Consider the following 19,646-nt stretch of genomic DNA (forward strand, 5'->3'; position numbering starts at 1 on the left):
GTTCAGCCCCGGGCACTGTGGGCCCCTCTTGCGGCCGCCAGCCCCCATCACGCCGATGGCATGGCCTGGCAGGGGATGCCGGGGTGGGCTGAGCCGCTGTCTGCTGCTCGGGGCAGCTGGAGGAGTGTCAGCCAAATTAGACATGTTCTGGGGGAAAAGGAAGGTGAGGAGGCTGAGGGGAGTGGGGGTGAGAGTGGAGGGGTGGCCAGTTTCAAGGAAAGGAGAGGGAAGTATGCAGAGTGCAGGCTGGAAAACATGGGTTAGGTGGAAAGGGGTTGCTGCCGCTTTGATGCGCTTCCCTAGCGGGTCAGCTGGTAAAGAATCTGCCTGCACTGCAGGAGACCTGGGTTCAATCCCTAGGTTGGGAAGATCCCCCTGCAGAAGGGAGAGGCTACCCACCCCAATATTTATAGGCTTCCCTGGCGGCTCAGCTGGTCAGGAATCCGCCTGTAAAGTGGGAGACCTGGGTTCGATCCCTGAGTTGGGAAGATCCCCTGGAGGAGGGCATGGCAACCCACTCCAGTATTCTTGCCTGGAGAATTCCATGGACAGAGGAGCCGGGCAGGCTACAGCCCATGGGGTCACAAAGAGTCAGCACGACTGAAGTGACTGAGCAGCGACAGCTGTGGCATGTTTTCCAGGTCTGGTTCCTTCAGGGACATTTCCTCTACATTCAAGGATTCTGCTCCTTCCCCCGGACCCTCCCGTGCTCCCTGCAGTCTGGCTGGGGCCCCCCTTCTGCCTAGAAAGGATACTGTTCTCTGACAGAGGGATTTTTTCTCCCCTTTCATCATATAGCTCCAGGCCGGTAAGACCGATGTAATAGGGGTCACCCCAGCTGGTCAGGAGCTGAAACTGGAAAATGACTGGAACATGTTATTAAGGAAAACACAGGCTTAATTTTCTGGAGAACAGAGGGAAATAATTACAAAGATAACAGGGATATATATATGTGTGTGTGTGTGTGTGTGTGTGTGTGTGTGTATATATATATATATATATATATATATAGGTTTATAGAGATGAACGAGAGAAAAAAATGATTTTTCCCCCTCCGAGACTGAAGTCTATCAAAATGTATGTGGCATGAAATTTTCTTTCATTTAAACAGCAATATGAATGTGTGTATGTGTGTTTGAAGAATTCAGAAGCTTTCTCCAGGCCCTGGGAGACAGGGCAACGGGCAGGGAGGGTGACCTTCAGGGAGCTGGCAGGATGGAGAAGCATCTGTCACAAACTCAGTGTATAGGACTGAACAGTGACCAGACCTCAAAAACCACCTCCTGCCTCAGTTTCCCTGGTTGTAAAATGACAAGAACAGAGTACCTGTTCCCTCCTCCACCCATTTCTAGTGTGGAGGGCGTGAACGGCAAGGCAGGCTGTGGGAGAGTCACAGCTTCGTGGGGATGGGCTGTGCCAGGGTGACCCCCTCCTGCTGCTGACTGCATCCCATGTGCCAGCCCTTCCGCAGCCCTGCCCTCCACTGGCTCCCAGCATCCCCAGCAGCAGGCGGGCCGAGGAGCCTGAGAAGTGGGAGGGTGATCCCGAGGGGGTTAAGTCAGAGGTGGTCCTCCCGGGAGAACAGGCAAGTGAGAGTGCCAGGCTGTCTGTGCTCACTAGACCTGACTCTGCTTCTTCCCAGCTGTGTGAGCTGGCAAATTACTTAACCATTCTGTGCCTCAGTGTTCTCTGCTGTGAAATGGGGGTGCTAGCAGTGCCCACCTCACAGGGCTAACACAGAGGGTTCACACAGGTGACCCACTGCCAACACTGCCAGGTGGCAGGAGGGGTCCAGCACGTTTGAGCTATGACTCCTTCCCTTTTCACCTCCTCCCCACCTCGTTCCAAGGAGAGCCCCCAGCCCCATCCCCAGGTGGGTTCCCATCGACAGTCCTTGGTGCTGCCTTCTGAACCTCAGTCCAGCAGGGGGGTGGGGTCTAGAACTCGTGTTGCCCCCCAGTCCCAGAAGCAGTCCCATCGACAGTCCTTGGTGCTGCCTTCTGAACCTCAGTCCAGCAGGGGGGTGGGGTCTAGAACTCGTGTTGCCCCCCAGTCCCAGAAGCACCAGTCTCCCTGAGGACCTGGGAGCCTGCCTAACCTCTCCGCAGTTTCCCTGCATGGGCTCCACTGCCTCTGCTGCGGCCTGGCTGAGACCCAGTGCCGCAGCTAAAGCCCAGATCCCGCCCCAGGGCCGGCAAGGAGATACAAGGGCCTGGCCCTCTCCCTGGGTTCTGGGTGTGGCCCCGAGGGCCTGCGATGTGCGATGTGTGGGTGGCAGGAGGAGGAGTCCCTGGATGACTCAGCGTAAAGAATCCTCCTGCCATGCGGGAGACTCGGGAGACTCGGGTTCGATCCCTGGATGGGGAAGATGCTCTGGAGAAAGAAATGGCAACCCACTGCAGTATTCTTGCCTGGGAAATCCCATGGACAGAGGAGCCTGGTGGGCTGCAGTCCATGGGGTCTCAAGAGTCAGACACGACTGAGTGACTAAACACCAACAGGAGGAGGATACAGCCACAGGGCATCGGGGGCGCCTCGTAGTCCATGCTTGCCCGCTCCAGGCTCTTCGTGTCCAGCCTGCAAACACAGAAGCAGAGGATTGTAGTGGCCCGAGTTGCTGGTCAGTTATTCCCCCTGGGAGGTGGTGGGGGAGGGACAGACACACAGCTTCTGCTCACACAGAGTTCCCATCCACTGGGAGAGGCTCGTCCCCTCGGGTTTGACTCATAATCCTCACAACAACCCTGGGAGCTGAGTACTCTCACGTCCCTGGAGCACAAGGAAGTGAAGTCACTTGCTCAAGGTCACACAGCTGGGAAGTGGCAGAAGTGGGATGTGACCCGAGGTCGTCTGGTTTCAGGGTCCACACTCTGAACCACCCCATTCGACCTCAGTCCCTTCATGAACAAGGTTAAGTCCACTCTATGCTAAGCTGAGTCCCATGATGGACCCATGGATTGTGGTGCTGGGAGGGGGCAGGGTCCTACCCCAGGCGGTGGTCAAGGACGTGCTGTCTGAGCTAAGAAGAAAGCAGCCATGGGAAGAGTCAGAGCTGAGCCTTCCAAGATGAACAGCACCCAGAGCAAAGGCTGGTGGGAAGGAGCTGGGCAGTTGGTGTTTATCCCAAAAAGCAGCCAGTCGGGGGTGTGGGCTGGGATAGGAGACAGGCAGAGAGAGGAGGCTGGGAGGTGGGGAGAGCCCTTGAAGGCTTTGGCTTCATGGACCCTGAGCAAGTGGCTTTACTAGCCTGGGCCTCAGTTCCCACATCTGTAAAATGGGCATAACAACCCCTGCTTCAAAGATGGTTGAAAGGATTATCTGAAGGATGAATACAAAGCATCTGGCTCAGAGCAGGCACCCAGGAGGGAGCCTCTCTCCTCCCCCAGATTCCTCCCCGCAGGGCTTCTCTCCCTGGTCTACCGCCAGTGACTTCTGGCTCTGGCCTGCTTTCTTCAATTTCAAGGGCAATGTTGTAATTAAGTGACTATTCCCAGTATCTGGCCCCAGGAGTGATGCCAGCTACGGTAAAGGGAAACTCATTTTGTTTCGAGAGCTTGGCCTCTGGTATTTGGACATCAGGGGGTTTAAATGAATAAACTTAACGTGGCATTTACAAATTGTTAGGAACTTAAAGCAGCTGAGACTGGGGCCAAGCAATCCCAGTGAATCCATGAAATGTTAGGCTCCGTTTTCCTCTCTGAATCTTTCTAAATCAGGAATACAGAAACAAGACGAAGGAGGCCCTTCTACGAATGGGCCAGCGGGCGTTTCTGGAATCTAGGCAGCCTGGAGCCTCTTTCCCCAGCAGGAAGCCCAACGAAGCATTTAAAATCTCTAACACCCAAGACTGTGAAAAACCCAAACATCCCCAGACAAGGTGGGTACATCCCCGGGCTTCCGGAGAGGCTTGGCTAAGCTTTAGAAAACTGGCCAAGTTGAAAAGCGATGTGTTTGATCATCACTTCAAAGCCCTTTAGGTACAGGCTTCAGAGCCAGGGCCCGTAGGCTGGGAAGGACTGTTTCGGGAGCCGCTCCACTCACCTCTGGGCTGGCGGGGGCAACGGTCGGGCCTGCAGGTAGTCCACAAAGAGGATTTCTTGAGCAAAGTCAAAGTGGCAGTTGCCCGGGCCCTTCCGGATGAGAAAGCCCTCGGGAGGGGAGACGCACAGGCCATCCAGGGAGACGTGGACGATCTTGGCCTAGCAAATGAAAAAAAACGATAAGGCTGAAGAGAAGGAGCCGGTGTGAGGAGAGTGGTGAGTACTGATGTGGCTGGAGGTCCTAGTAGCTGCTGTTTACGACTGAGGGCCTTCACGGAGCCCCCCCAGGCCTTCCTCCCAGACCAGACCCCACCTGGTCAGGGGGCTCCTTTCCAGTTGCCATCCCTACTCTGTGCCAGGTGCTGGGCAGGCAGCAGAGGATCAGGGGGGTGAGGCCCCCACCATGGAGGACACATATGGACCTTCTCTGGTCTACTCAGCTGCAGAGGGCTGGGGTCGTCAAGGGCGTGGACTCAGCTGCTCTGGGATTCACCGTGAGTGGCTGTGCAAGTTATTTGACCCTTCTGCCTCAATTTTCCTCATCTGTTAAATGGGCTCAATGAGGCACTAACTTACATAAAGTCTCCAGAACAGAACAGTGCCTGGTACACAGTGGGCCAGTGTTTTCCTAGATCAATCCTTCTCTACCCCCGATTCACACCTCCTCTCCTCTCCTAGCCCTTTCCCTTGGGACAGAAGTGGACCCCTTCCTGATTTTCCTTCTTGAGCCCTTGGCCTATCCTGTTAAGGGCATGTACCCCATAGCTATATCCTGGGTGGTTTCTGGGCTCCCTTGATGGCAGATTCTGGCTGGATTATCTCTACATCCACCTTAGGGCCCGGCACACAATAGGTGTTTACTGAGAGCTTGCTGAATTGATTGGATGTGAGCTAACATGTCCCCCTGTTCTAGGCCAGATGGATGGCTGTCACCAGCCATTCAATGTCAAAGCCTAACGGCCAGGTCTGAGGTGGCTCAGCTCTGGTCCCCTGGGCAGGGGTAATGATACGTGAGCAGAGAAGGGTTAGCAGAACGGACCGCTGCTGACCACACTGATAGCGTTTCACTCCTGGGAGACACAGAGAGGCTTCTCTGTGCAGAAAGAAAGGGGCCCTGACTTGGGTCTCATGATTACAATGTACCTGGGGGCCCTTCACTCCTTCAGCAGTTGGGGGGTCCCCATAATCACTCAGGGCTTCCCTGGTAGCTCAGCCGGTAAAGACCTGCCTACAGTCCAGGAGACCCCTGTTTGACTGCTGGGTTGGGAAGATCCCCTGGAGAAGGGAAAGGCTACCCATTCCAATATTCTGGCCTGGAGAATTCCATGCTGTATAGTCCATGGGGTCGCAAAGAGTCGGACACGACTGAGCGACTTTCACGTTCACTTCCTAGTCAGTCACAGGGTGCATACACCCAGAAGGTATTAGAGAGGCTAGCTCTGGGCACGGCTGGATGTGGCAACCCCAAAGCTGTCGCTCTAACTCCCCTCTGCTTCCCTCAAGGTTCCTGCCCAGGCCCCAGGCCTGGCCGGATGGAGAACTGTCACCCCCTTGCCATGTGATTGGTTCAGAGAGATGGAACTCAACTAGAACAATTGGTGTGGCTCCTGGGGTTTTGCTGGCTTGCTTGCAAAGAGGAGTTCTCTCTTCTGCTGGACTTAGAGCAGGCAGGATGTAAGTCTAGCACTGCCAGGGTTTGCCTGGTGGAGAAAGCCTTTTGAAGTGAAGCCGAGGCCCAGGAAGCCCTTGTCCTTCTTCTAGAACCACCACCTCCTCCAGGAAGCATCCCTGACTTCTCCAGCCCCTCATTCATTCCCTCAGGGGGAGCTTTAATTATCATCTCCATCTTACAGCGAAGGAAACCAGAGTTCAGAGACGCCAAGCAATTTGCCCAAGGACACACTGGAGGGGTGTGGAGCCCACCTCCGGGAGTGCCAGGCTTGGCTCTAACCTCATGCCAGGGGCCCGGAGCCAGAGTTCCCAGGAGTGCCTTGTGGGGTAGGCATCTGAGGCACCCTTACCCGGGGAGGAAGGGAGGGGGCCAGAGTTTCCATCCCAACTGCGGCCCGGTTGCACCCTCTCAGATGGTGCCCACCCCCCAGTGGTGGCCACTCGTCACTGGTACTGCAACTGGTGGGCGCCACACCTGGGAAGAGGGGCCCCAGGCCCAGCATTTCCAGGCTGTAAATCTAGCCTCGTGGAAGCTCAACTGGATAGACAGATTCACTCAAGGGAAGAGCAAGGCCCAGAGGCACAAGTTGAGGCAGAAGAATGTTTTTTAATGCCAATATAGCTGACATTTTATACACGCTTGACCTGAGAGCGTGCTTACAGACACCAGGGCAGCCTTGGGCGGAGGGTTTATAAACTGCATGCTCAGGGTAGCCGAGGCTCCTGAAGGAGGTGGGATGGGGGGTGGGCGCAGTGGAAGGGGGACTGCTCACTCTGCTGTGATAAATGACCAGCGTCTTAAGGCCCTGGACGTGGTGAGGAGCCCAGACCTGGGCTCAGAGCAGTCTCACAGGCCAGGTCCTGGCCTTGTCAACCTCTGTGGGGTAGAGGCAGATGTCTTTCTCCTCTTCCTTTAACAGCCGAGGAAACTGAGGTCCAGGGAAGGCAGGCCACGTGCCAAAGGTCACACAGACTCAGACGCAGAGCCTGGTGACTTTAGGGTCCTAACTGCTTTGCTATACTTTAGGTGACCTGGTCATCATCACGTCTACGTAGTGGGAGGGGACAACTGTCTCACGGTTCATGGGCACACCAGTCAGAAAAGCCCACGAAAGGGGGCACCTCCTGATAACTCTTTTCCACAAGCCAACAGAGGCCCCTGCTTTCCCACACCCAGCAGGAGAAGAACATGGAGTGGGAATCAGAATGTGGGCAGCCAAGCCGGGCACATGGGGATGGGGCCTCTAGCTGTGTGACCTTGGGTGAGTGCCTGGGCCTTTCTGAACCTCGGTTTTCAATATCCTGAAAGATGGGGGTAGTAACACCTGCCTCCCAGAGGCTGGGATGCGGGTCCAGTGAAATGACAAAGGTGTGAGAAGCCCTCAGCCCAGGCCTGGTTCCCAAAGCTCTCAGGAAACAACAGGGCTGTGCAACTAGGCACCACACAGCGGGGCTGGGCCTGCTGAGGACCCCTGAGTCCCCAGAGGCCATGAGGCGCTGCAGTTCCCTGAGTCTGCCCTGGGCTCTTCCGCCTGCATTTGCTGTTTGCAGAAGAAGGAAAAGGCAGCAGCTCTCTCGCTCCCCAGCGGTAACCTCCCCCAGCTCCATTTGGAAAGTTCTGGAGGATTTATGCTCCTCTCCGGCAGTCACACCAGCCATTCATCAAGGCGCTGTTTCCCTGACAGTGGACCGAGCGCGGCCGCTGTTCCCCGGCTTACCCCTCGATAGGTGTCCTCGGGAGATTTATTGTAGTTCCAGAAGCGAAGGCCTGCGATGCTTTCGGCTCTGTCGAAGCGGATCGTGACCACGTGGTCCAGCCCCGGCGAGAAGGGGATCAGCCACATATGCTCATCCTCCGTCGTGATGTTGGCTCCATCAATTAACCTGCGCTCAGTGGGGAGGGCAGAGAGAGCTGAGGGCAGCCCGGTCAGCTGGGAGAACTCACAGCGTGGGGTCGGCACCCACTCCTCTCCCCGCCACGACGGCCGCCCCTGCCTGGCATGAGCCTGGCTGGATCAGGCTCATGAAGGGGAGGTGAGACTAATCAAAGCAACAGTGAGGAGGCATCGCTTATCTGTGAAGTTAGACAAAACAAGAAACTGGGGGAGACGACAGCCTGTGCTATTAAAGGGATTCTCTGGTGGCTCAGACGGTAAAGAATCTGCCTGCAATGCGAGAGACTGGGTTGGATCCCTGGGTGGGGAAGATCCCCTGGAGAAGGAAATGGCAACCCACTCCAGTATTCTTGCCTGGGAAATCCCATGCACCGAGGAGCCTGGTGGGCTACAGGCCACGGGGTAGGAAAGACTAACACTTAGATGCTGTTAAAGGTACAGTGAAGCGATCATCAAGGTTTTTAAAAAGGATGAGGGTGGGGAATGTATTATTTTTCAGGACTCTTTAAACCAGTGATCCCACTTGTAGAATTTTTCCTCCTAAGAAAAGTTTATTCCACATGTCAGAAAGCCATCTGTACCTAGATATTACTTAGATTAGCCACAAGATCTCAAAAGAGGGAAACGTGCAGTACGTCTACACAGTAGTGAAGATGATCCTCACGAGGATGGTGCGCTAAAGCGAAAAGGCAGGCTGTGAGATGGCAGGAGCACTGGTTTTAATGTTGTGAAATGAGGACAAGGACCAAGAGAGAGCACCAAAAATGAAAAATGTATTTCTGTCAGAGGGGATGGGAAGTGACAATTTCTATTTCCCCAGCTTTCTGTAAAATACTGTATTGACTCTATGGTACATTTTGAAAGAACTCTATTCCTTCTTCCTTGTGCTGGAGGAAAAAGATACTAAAGCACTAGGGGGAACTTGGGAGCTCCTGCCGTGGGACAAGTACGAGAAGGGGCAGGTGCCTCTGGAGGGAGGTGGGCTGGCCTGCAGTCACTCAGCCTGGGTAGCCCAGGGCAGCCTGCCCTCCACTGGGTGGGAGCCCCCAGCACCCTCATGTTCTTTTCTTAAGAAATAATTTTATTTTCAGCTGTGTTGAGTCTCCGTTGCTGTGCGGGCTTTTCTCTAGTTGCAGAGAGCGGGGGCTACCCTCTGGTTGCAGTGGGCGGGCTTCTTATTGCGGTGTCTTCTCTTGTTGTAGAGTACAGGCTCAAAGAGGTGCCCGCATCAGTAGTTGTGGCATGCAGCCTCAGTAGTTGCAGCTCCCGGGCTCCAGGGCACAGGCTTAGTAGCTGTGGCACACCAACTTAGCTCCTCCTTGGCATGTGGGATCTTCCCGGACCAGGGATCTAACCTGTGTCCCCTGCACTGGCAGGTGGATTCTCTACCACAAGCCACTGAGGAAGACCCATCATGTTCTAAAAGAGCTCGCCAGCTGACCCATACTGCACTTCCACCCCGGCCAGTTTCTGGTCCTCCAGCCTCATTCTTCCCAATTCTGTCCAGCACACCTCAGCCCTGACCCCAGCCCTGGTCTCACTTCCACGGAGAGGCCTGGCCCTGGAGATAGGAGCCCGCCTCTCCGCCTCTTGGGTGGGGCCCCCTCCCTGCACTCTCCCATTTTCCAGGTGACTTTGAAGCCGCTGCCCTGGCAGGGCCTCAGGCTGCTGCCACGTTTCCTAGATCTAATTTATTATTATTAACTGTTTTAAGTCTTTATTGAATTTGTTACAATATTGCTTGTTTTACTTTTTGGTTTTTTAGTTGAGAGGCATGTGGGCTCTTAGATCCCCAACCAGGGATCGAACCCACACCTCCTGCACTGGAAGGCAAAGTCTGAACCACTGGACCGTCACGGAGGTCCCTCCTAGATTTTAAGATAAACTTTGCTTTTCCTTTTTACATTTTAAAGTTTTGGACTTGGAATAAATCTTACAAGCAAAGTGTTCATCCAAGAAGGTAATGTCTCTTTTTTTTCCCTCTAAAAGGTTGTTATTAAATTGATGGATGGTGTGTCTTACAACTGCTGGCATCTTAGAACTGAGGAAATTCAGCAGTTTAACCCTGGGGTGTTTGTGGAATTAAGCTGGCTGAGGTCTACCACTAGAGAACCTTCTGTTTCCTTCCAAAAGCAATTACCTCCCTGTCCTATAAATGGGGCCATTTCCAAAGAAGAACTAGTGCCCAGTTCTGAGAGTGGAGAGACCTGTTGAAGCACTTGGAGCTGACAGTGAAGGAAATTCCCTAATGGACACTCTCAAGAATATATAAATGGTACTTCCTAGCTCTGTCCACAGAAAAGCCTAGAAACAAGGACTGACCCAGTAGCAGTGAGCACCCCTAGTGGCTAGACTATGGTTTCTAAATACCATTTCCCAGTAGAAGGAGCCTGGGCTTCTAGGAGAAATGGCTGACCCCATACCGGGGATAATACATGTACAAGAGGAACCTGGGATTCCTCGTCATATCAGAAAGGAAGGCAGCTATGAGAGACTATTTTACAGAAGGATTCGGGAGCCCCTCGTGTCCAAAGAGGGATCAATCTGAGCATCCATAGGATAAAAACTGCTGTAGACTGAAACCCTCCAGACCCAGGAGATTTAAATCCATGAGTTTACGGTAGTCGAAAGCAAACACATGTTTTAAAGGATTCTAGAGAAAGGATTTGCTCTTTTGAAAACTGAAGAAACAAAGGGAAAGAATCAAGCATCAAACTGTCTTCGCTGTTTGAACTGTACCTCAAAGTAGCCAAGTCATTGAGCCAAATTTTCCCTTTACTGACAAAAACAAACAAAAAGAGTGATAGGATCAGTCTATCACTGTGTCACAACCCCTAAAAGAGCAGCAGATCTAACCCCTAAGTGTTGGCCAACAGCATCACAAAAAGCCTGACAACCAGGTGTTCCATGAGTCCGAAGGAAATATAAACGTACATGGCCTGATGGTGACGTCTTGCCGTAATGGCCAAATCTCAGTGTGATCAGGCCTCTAGATCTAGTGAACAGTTTACAAGAAACACAGGAGCTTGAGGAACAAGTTAAACAATACCATAGCGATGCAGTAAAACCCACTGGATTGTACTGATTTAGTAATCTGGTAATCTGGATTTCAAATCCAGTACTATTTTAAATATTTATTAATCCAGTAATATTTTATAATTAGTATAATGTTAGTATAATATAATAATATAGTATATATAATATATATAACATATATAATATACAATAAATATATAATTATAATAATATGTTATATTATACATCATATTATATATATTAATTATATATAATATAGTATAATGCTATACTATTATACTATATTATATCAATATATTAATATAATATATTAATATAATATATAATAGAATTAATATAATATATAATATATTGTATTGTATTGTATATATACTATAATATAGTATAATATTAATCCAGTAATATTTAAATTTTAAAATCCAGTAATCTGGATTTTACTGATCTAGTAAAATCCAGACTCAACAGAGCAAAAACCCTGGTTTCTTCTACAGATCATTTATAAGAAAAAAGTGAAAAAAGATGGAAGGGAACCCAGAGATTATGAGAGGCTTAGGTGATATATCAACCATCAAAGGACTTATTAACAAAGAGAAATAGACTCACAGTCATAGAAAACAAACTTATGGTTACCAAAGAGGAAAGAGGCAGGGGAGGAATAAATTAGGAGTTTTGGATTAACATATACACGCTGCTATATATAAAATAGATAACCAACAAGGACCTACTGTATAGTACACGGAACTCTACTCAATATTTTAATAGCCTCTTAGAGAAAAGAGTTTAAAACAGAATATGAATATACACATATATATATTATACACATATACATGCATATGTGTGTTTCAGTTGTTCAGCTGTGTCTGACCCTTTGCGGCCCCATGGACTATAGCCCACCAGACTCCTCTGTCCTTGGAATTCTCTAGGCAAGAATACTGGAGTGGGCAGCCATTCCCTTCTCCAGGGGATCTTCCCAACCTGGGATCAAACTCAGGTCTCCTGCATTGCAAGCAGATTCTTTATCATGTCAGCCACCAAGGAAGCCCACATATGCATAAATTTACATATATATAAACATATGCATGGAGAAGGCAATGGCAACCCACTCCGGTACTCTGGCCTGGAAAATCCCATGGACGGAGGAGCCTGGTGGGCTGCCGTCTATGGGGCTGCACAGAGTCGGACACAACTGAAGCGACTTAGCAGCAGCAGCATACATATGCATCTATGTATATACATACATGTGTGCATATATGCATATGTGTATATGCTTATACTGGCATCCCAGGTGGCGCTAGTGGTAAACAGTCTGCCTGCCAAATGCAGGAGACTTAAAAGACGTGAGTGTGATCCCTGGGTCAGGAAGATCCCCTGGAGGAGGGCCTGGCAACCCACTCCAGTATTCTTGCCTGGAGAATCCCATGGACAGAGGAGCCTGGTGGGCTACAGTCCATAGTCATGCAGTCAGACAAGAAGTGACTTAGCACAGCGCAGCACATGTGTGTATGTGTCTATTTACATATATATGTGTACACATCTGGATCACTTTGCCATATACCAGAACCTAACACAACACTGTAGATCAACTATATGTCAGTAAAATTTTAAAATAAATTTTAAAAATAAAAAGTTGTTTTTTACCTATGGCACTCAGCTTGCAGGATTTTAGTTCCCTATCAACTAGGGATCAAACCCAGGCCCCCAGCAGCGGAAACACAGACTCCTAACCACTGGACCGCCAGGGAATTGCAAAAAAAAAAGAATTTTTAAGAGACATAATAAGCAATCACAATGTATAGATCATATCTAGATGTCACTTCAAGGAACAAATCGTTATAAAAGGGGGAAAAAAGATGGTGAGGGAAATAGAAATATGCTAGAAATCTAGTAATTTAAAAGAGTGCTCAGTTACTCAGTCATGTCCGACTCTTTGTGACCCCGCCAGCCTCCTCTGTCCGTGGGATTCTCTAGACAAGAATGCGGGAGTGGGTTGCCATTTCCTTCTTCAAATTTAAAGGAAGACTGTTAATCATTTAGGTAGAATAATGATACCTGGATCAGGTTTAAGTCCTTACTGTTCAGCGATACATACTGACATACCCAGAGATGAAATACTTCCAGACCTGGGATTCGCTGCAACATAGTCTGGGCAGAGGGGAAGGAACTGGGTGGGTGTGGGTGAACAAGCGAGGCCAGGCCAGCTATGAGCAGACCACTTTTACAATTGGCAGGAGGGACCACAGGCTCCCAGTCTAAGTTTGTGAGAGTGTGACTCACCAAGATGGCCCCTGATCGGGCAACGCAGCAGCCGTGACGGCCACGGCTAAGGAGCACCTTGCAGGAAGGCAGGCAGGAGGCCACCACTGATTCCACACACTCGGGGCCAGGCAGTGGGTGCAGCTGTGACGTGGCAACCCCCTTTCTGCCCAGTAGCCAGATTACTGTCCCATTCTACTGATAAGGAAACTGAGGCAGGGGAAGACAGTATAACTTTGTGGTTAAATGCATGGGTGTTGGTCTTCCACGTGCTTGTGTTCAAATCATGACTCTGCCACTCAGCTAATGTGGGTGACCTTTGAGGTACCTCTGTTTCTCCATCTGTAGAGTAGGGGCCTCTTAGGGCTGTTTGAGATTTAAATGAATTAATATCTATAACCTGCTTAGCACAGCCCAGGGTCTGGCATTTAATAAGTGCTCCAAAAATGGCAATTATAATTTCAGTTATTATGATGATTATTATTACTAGAGAAGTTAAGAAACTAGCTGGCAAGGGGCAGAGACAGGATTTGAATTCTCATCCCTCTGGTTCCCCTAGACTCTTCTTGTTCACACCTGCAGGCAGGGCCCAAGCATGACAGCTGTCCTGGTTCAGGGGTGCCTGAACACTGTGGATCAATGCTGTGTCCAGGCTTGTCCTCTTACTGACTTGACTCAACCTGGGCTTATAAAATTGGACAAATGCAGAGGAAAGTGCAGCTTCAGCCATCATCTCCAGCCTCAGGGAGGGGAAAGTTTTCAGCCCCCGAGAGGTTGGGTCCCTCAGGCCTAAACACAGAGCCAAAGGCTTAGCAAGCAGTTACTGTGTTTGAAGCCCCATGCTAAGCACCATGGAAGTGTAAAGTGAAAGTCACAAACACTCTTTGTGACTCCACGGACTGTAGCCCACCAGGTGCCTCTGCCCATGGGATTTTCCAGGCAAGAATACTGGAGTGGGCAGCCACCCCCTCTCCAGGGGATCTTTCCAGCTGAGGGACCGAACCCACATCTCCTGCCCCTCCTGCACTGCGGGCAGACTCTTTACTGTCGGAGCCACCAGGGGCTTCCAGCACCATGGAGGAAACACAACACCATGGAGGAAACACAAAGCACAGCTGGGTCTGGAAGTGGGAGAGCCTGGCTTCCAATCCTGTCTGCCTCTTCCAGCTGTGTGGCCCTTTCCCGGGCCTCAGTTTCCCTTGACTATAAAATGGGCAGATGCCAGACCTTGGGGTGGCCGGAAGAAGGTGGAATGGGGATGCCAGGGGATGCCAGTTGATGGTTAAGTCTGAAATTTACGACGCACATCAGGTCCCCAAGCCCCTGCTGTCATGAGCCTTGTGCTTCTTACAGACACTCACTTGTCCAGGGTCCGGGAGTCGTCCGTGTACTCAGGGAGGTCATTTAAGTCTCTGGGGGAGGCAGAGACCTGGTGCGGGTTGATGGGCAGTGCCTGGCCATCCTGGCCCACCACCTCCAGGCCGGTGAGCCCCAGGTAGTGCAGGTCACCCCAGGAGGTGGTGAAATTCAGTTGCAGGCCTGCAGCAGGAAGAGAAGTGTCCGGTGAGCACCAGAGATTCTGCAGGAGGTACCCAATCCTAAAGGAAATCAACTCTGAATATTCACTGAAAGGACAGATGCTGAAGCTGAAGCTCCAATACTTTGGCCACCTGATGTGAAGAGCTGACTCACTGGAGAAGACCCTGATGCTGGGAAAGACTGAAAGTGAGAGGAGAAGGAAATGATAGAGGATGAGATGGCTGGATGGCATCACTGACTCATGGACATGAGTTTGAATCAACTCCGGGAGATAGTGAGGGACAGGGAAGCCTGGTGTGCTGCAGCCCGTGGAGTCGCAAAGCACTGGACACGACTGAGCGACTGAACAAAGACAACCCAGGACAGAGGTGGCAAGAGGACTGATTTCAGACTCTGTATTCTACCAGCTGGAAAACTCAGACTTGAATGAAAGGGCCTTCAGGGTAGGCTCTGCTTTCTTCTCAGTAGCCCTTGGGCCTGGGCCTCTGTTGATACTCAAGAAATGTCTGCAGGATGAATGGACCTGTGTGGTTTAGCCCTGCACACAGCCGTAGGTCCTTTCTCCACTCATCAGTCGCGTTGCCCACCCCGTGATTGCACCCTAGCATGGTTTCCCATGCTGCTCAACCAGCACCCCTGCCATCTGGATTCCGTCTGCTTCTTTAATCTCATCTTGAGCCCAGGACCCCTGGGGCCACCCAGACGGTCTTTCCATCCCTCACGTTCACAATGCTCTCTCTCACCACAAGGCCTTTGCACATGCTGTTTCCTCACTCCTGAACTCACACAGCCTAGCTAACTTGTGCCCATCCCTTAGATCCCAGCTTGCTTTCTCGGGGAAGCCCTCCCAGCTTCTCTGACCACATCAAGCCTCCATTCTCAGCCTGCCATGCCACTGTGAATGTTCCTTTCCATGCCCTGGTCACCATGGTGAGCTTGGGGCTGTTTGGTCAATTTCCATCTGCCCTGTCAGATGGTGAGCTCCTTGAGGGCAGAAATCCCATCAGTTTTGTTAGATCATAGTACCCCCAGAGCCAGGTACAGTACCTGCCACATAGGAGCCCAGGACAGATGGAAAAATTAAATAACTAACTACATGGAGGTGGCTGCACCAGTAAGCCACAAGGTCGGAAATGGACACCTTATGCAAACTGGCCACTATCACGGGGATTCACATGGATTCAAGGGAAAGGAAGTGATCCAAAGTGACACCCCCATTCTTCTGCCCTTGTTCCACCCCTGCTCCACCATGGAGCATTTCTTAAAAAAATGTATTTATCTATTTGGCTGCGTCGGGTCTTGGCTGGAGCATGCAGGATCTTCACTGCATCATGCGGGATCTTTCATTGCAGTGCACAAACTCTAGCTGTGGCCTGTGGGCTTAGCTGTTCCATGGCATGTGGGATTAAACCAGAGTCTCCTGCATTGCAGGGTGGATTCTTAACCACTGGATCATCAGGGAGCATTTAGGAGTGAATTTCTGTGGTCCCAAGGCAAAACTTCCCAGGTGAGTCATTCATTTGCCCAGAAAGCTCAAAGCAAATGAATCTCTGTCTGATATCTGGCTGGAACTTCTCTTCCCTTAATGGTCTCCCATCAGCAGGACCAAGTCCAGTGACCTCTTCTACCCTTGGAGAATTGGGGGCCTACTTTAGAGCTCTTCTGGGTGGCTGTGTTCCAAAGAATCACACTTGTTGCAACTGTTACAGAACGCCAGCACAGTAGCACTGGAAAAAGGAAGGCTGGATTCATGGCATTCCACACACTTCAGCTCATATGAGGAGGCAGAAGCTCAGGGAGGTTGAAGATATTTGTATGGCCAGGAAGTGAGGCCAAAGCAGAAAACCACCTTGGAACGTGGCTTCCTCTGTCATTTCCAACATATGCTTCATAACTCGGCCTCAGATCCCTCTGCTCTTCATGATGTCAAGGTAGCTCTGAGCATCTTGGGGGCAGATGAAACGGATGGGTGACCAGAGTGGTTCTGGATGTATCACAGCCTCTCACAGCATCAGGGCCTGCAATACAGCCACAAATTCCTCCCTCTGCATCCTTGCCTCTGTGTCACGTGACCCTGCTGCTTCTCTCATACAGAAGTGGAGTCTATTTCTCCACTCTCTGAGTTCTGGGCAATGTGATTTGCTTTGGTCAATGGAACAGAAGCAAAAGTGAGTGAAACCAGCAGAGGCTGTGAAGTGCGTGTGCAGGGGGCTCTGGCCCATCCCTCTACACTTGAGAGTCCTGCCACGGGAAAGAGCCAGGCCAGCCTCCCAGTTGCTGGCTGTGCAGCTGACGCCATCCTAGGTTGTTCAGCTGCCAGTGCCTCTGCCAGCTGACCAGACGCAAGAGCAGGCCCCACAGAGGCCGGCTACGCTCAGATGTGAAGAAACGCCCAACCAAGCTGTTGAATTATGATGAATCACGATTAATGGTGATTATGATAGGCCACTAAATTGGGGGCTGGTTTGTTTAGCAGCAGAAGCTAACTGATACATTCCTTTTCATGGTGAGTCTATGTTCAATTAACTCCTCAGAGAAAGAGAAAGTGTTAGTTGCATCTGACTCTTTGTGACATCACAGGACTGTAGCCTGCCAGTTTCCTCTCTTCATGGAATTCTCCAGGCAAGAATACTAGAGCGCGTAGCCATTACCTTCTCCAGGGGGTCCTCCTGACCCGGGGATGGAGTCTGGGTCTCCTGCAGTGGAGGCAGATTCTCTACCATCTGAGCCACCAGGGAAGCCCAGGGGCCCTGCCTAATCACCTGAGCTCAAATAGCACCCTCCCGCATCACTCTTAAAACCCTTTGTTGTTGTTGTTCAGTTGCTAAGTCGTGTCCGACTCTTTGTGACCCCATGAACTGCAGCATGCAAGGTTTCCCTGTCTTTCACTATCTCCTGGAGTTTGCTCAAACTCATGTCCATTGAGTCGGTGATGCCATCCAACCATTTCATCCTCTGTTGCCCACTTCTCCTCCTGCCCTCCATCTTTCCCAGCATTGGGGTCTTTTTCCATCAGTCGGCTCTTCGAATCAGGCGGCCAAAGTACCAGAGCTTCAGCTTCAGCATCAGTCCTTCCAATGAACATTCATCGTTCAATTGTCAACTCCTCAGAGAGGCCCTGCCTAACCACCTGAGCTCAAATAGCACCCTCCCGCATCTCTCTCAAATCTCTTATTCTGCTTTATTTTCTGTCATCCAACAAGATGTTCCACATTGATTTGCTTATTTATTTTCATTGATTTGCTTATTATTTTGCTTATTTATTTTCATCAGTCGTTCCCACTTAGATGGAAGCTCCCTGAGGGCAGGAACTCTGTTGACAGTGTTCACTGTTTTATTCCCAGATCCTAGAACAGTACTTGAAAACAGATGGTCAGTTAAGGCTTTAAAAAAAAAAAAAATGATTGATTGATTGAAGAGTACATGTTTAGTAGATACCTATAGGTAAATGAATCAAAATACAATCATTTGAGTTTCACCAAAATCACAGCCAATGGTACACAAATATTTATTGCCACTAATGTAACAAGTGCTTTGCATACTGTTCATGGGGTTCTCATGCATATTCATTGGAAGGACGGATACTGAATCTGAAGCTCCAATACTCTGGCCACCTGATGCGAAAAACTGACTCCTTGGAAAAGACCCCGATGCTGGGAAGGATTGAAGGCAGGAGGAGAAGGGGATGGACAGAGGATGAGATGGTTGGCTGGCATCACCGACTCGATGGACATGAGTTTGAGCAAGCTCCCAGAGTTGGTGATGGACAGGGAAGCCTGGCATGCTGCAGTCCATGGTGTCTGTACAGCAACAGAACCAAGCCCTGTTCTTGGCACTGGAGATTCAGGGGTAAATACCAATACACAGCAAAGTCTCTCTAGGAGCTTCCATTGCAGTGAAGACAGACAATGAACACATAACAACAACAACAACAACAATTGGATAGTTCCACAGAGTGATGAATACCATGAAAAATAGTGAAAGGGCTGGGATAGGGAGTGACTAGGCATGGGTGGGTGGGGTAGTCACGGAGGACTTCTTGGAGGAGGTGACATTTAAGCTGAGACCTGGGTGATGAGAAGGAGGCCACCATCCTGTAGCATTTCTGGAAGGACTTTCTAGGCTGAGAGGACAGAAACAGTAAAGGCGCTAGGATGGAAACACATTTGATTTGTGGTTGGAACTAAGTGACTGAGGGAGAAGGTGGAGGAAAGTGAGATCAGAAGGGCAGGTGCGGGGCTAGACCATGTCAGGAGGTCTGGATTTTCTTCTCTTCAGTGGGGAGCTAGGGAGGCATAGATCTGGGAGCAGAGGTGCCACGATATGACCAGTGTCTTGGAAAGTGCACTAGGGCTGGACTCCATAACGAGGCCAGGGAGGACGCTGTTGTGATCCGGGTGGCCGGGACAAGGTGGGTAGTGGTGAAAACGGGACAAAGTGCACAGACTAGGAGACAGCAGTACCAGGACTCTCAATGGCCTGGACGGAACTGAAGGAAAGAGAAAGCGTTCCTGACCCAAGGGGCAGAGAGGCTGCGGGCACCACATTCCTGAGATGGAGAAGGCCTGGAGGGCAGGAGGGAGCCGACTTAGATCAGGGGGATCCCTGTGAGGGAGAAAGGCCACCTCCCTCTCGAAACAAGAGGCAGCTCCCCGGATTCTCCCAAGCTGCCCCTACTTTGTTTGCCTGGCAAGAGGCACTGTTGTTGTTCCATTGCTAAGTCGTACCCGACTCTGCAACTCCATGAGGCTCCCCTCTCCTTCTCCCGGCGTTTGCTCAGATTCATGCCCATTGAGTCAGTGATGCTCTCTAACCATCTCATCCTCTGCTGCCCCCTTCTCCTCCTGAATCAGGGTCTTTTCTGATGAGTCAGCTCTGAGATGCACTCATATACCATCTAATCTAAGGCTGCTGTGAAAGCGATTACTCTCCTCTTTGAGCTAATATCCATGTTCCATATTCATTTTCCTCTGGTGTATCAATTAGTATTTATATAAATGGAAATTAATTTTGTTATTTCTCTCCCATGTTTCAACTCTCTCAGCTCCTTTCCTATTCATCACTGCTGATATTTGCAAAACTTCTAAAATTAGTGTCATCTGCAAATTAGCAAGTCATATATCTCCTTTCAAAACATTAATAGGATTGGCCGTATTTACCAGCCACAACGCATCTCCCCTGGGTCACTTTATCAAAGCACTCGTCATTTGCA

General features: G+C 50.5%; 1 protein-coding gene across 1 annotated transcript in view; it reads right to left on the reverse strand.

Moving 5' to 3' along the window:
- KATNIP (katanin interacting protein) overlaps positions 1-19,646 on the reverse strand; it is a 171,414-nt gene that overhangs the window by 3,691 nt on the left and 148,077 nt on the right. The window contains exons 18-22 of the mRNA XM_068968387.1: positions 14,257-14,434; positions 7,430-7,595; positions 4,042-4,199; positions 2,513-2,577; positions 756-866 (exon numbers count right to left, since the gene is read on the reverse strand). Coding sequence (XP_068824488.1) covers positions 756-866; positions 2,513-2,577; positions 4,042-4,199; positions 7,430-7,595; positions 14,257-14,434 — 678 coding nt within the window. The remainder of the gene's footprint in view (positions 1-755; positions 867-2,512; positions 2,578-4,041; positions 4,200-7,429; positions 7,596-14,256; positions 14,435-19,646) is intronic.

Source organism: Capricornis sumatraensis, chromosome 3 (assembly GCF_032405125.1).
Source record: "Capricornis sumatraensis isolate serow.1 chromosome 3, serow.2, whole genome shotgun sequence".
Classification (NCBI taxonomy): domain Eukaryota; kingdom Metazoa; phylum Chordata; class Mammalia; order Artiodactyla; family Bovidae; genus Capricornis; species Capricornis sumatraensis.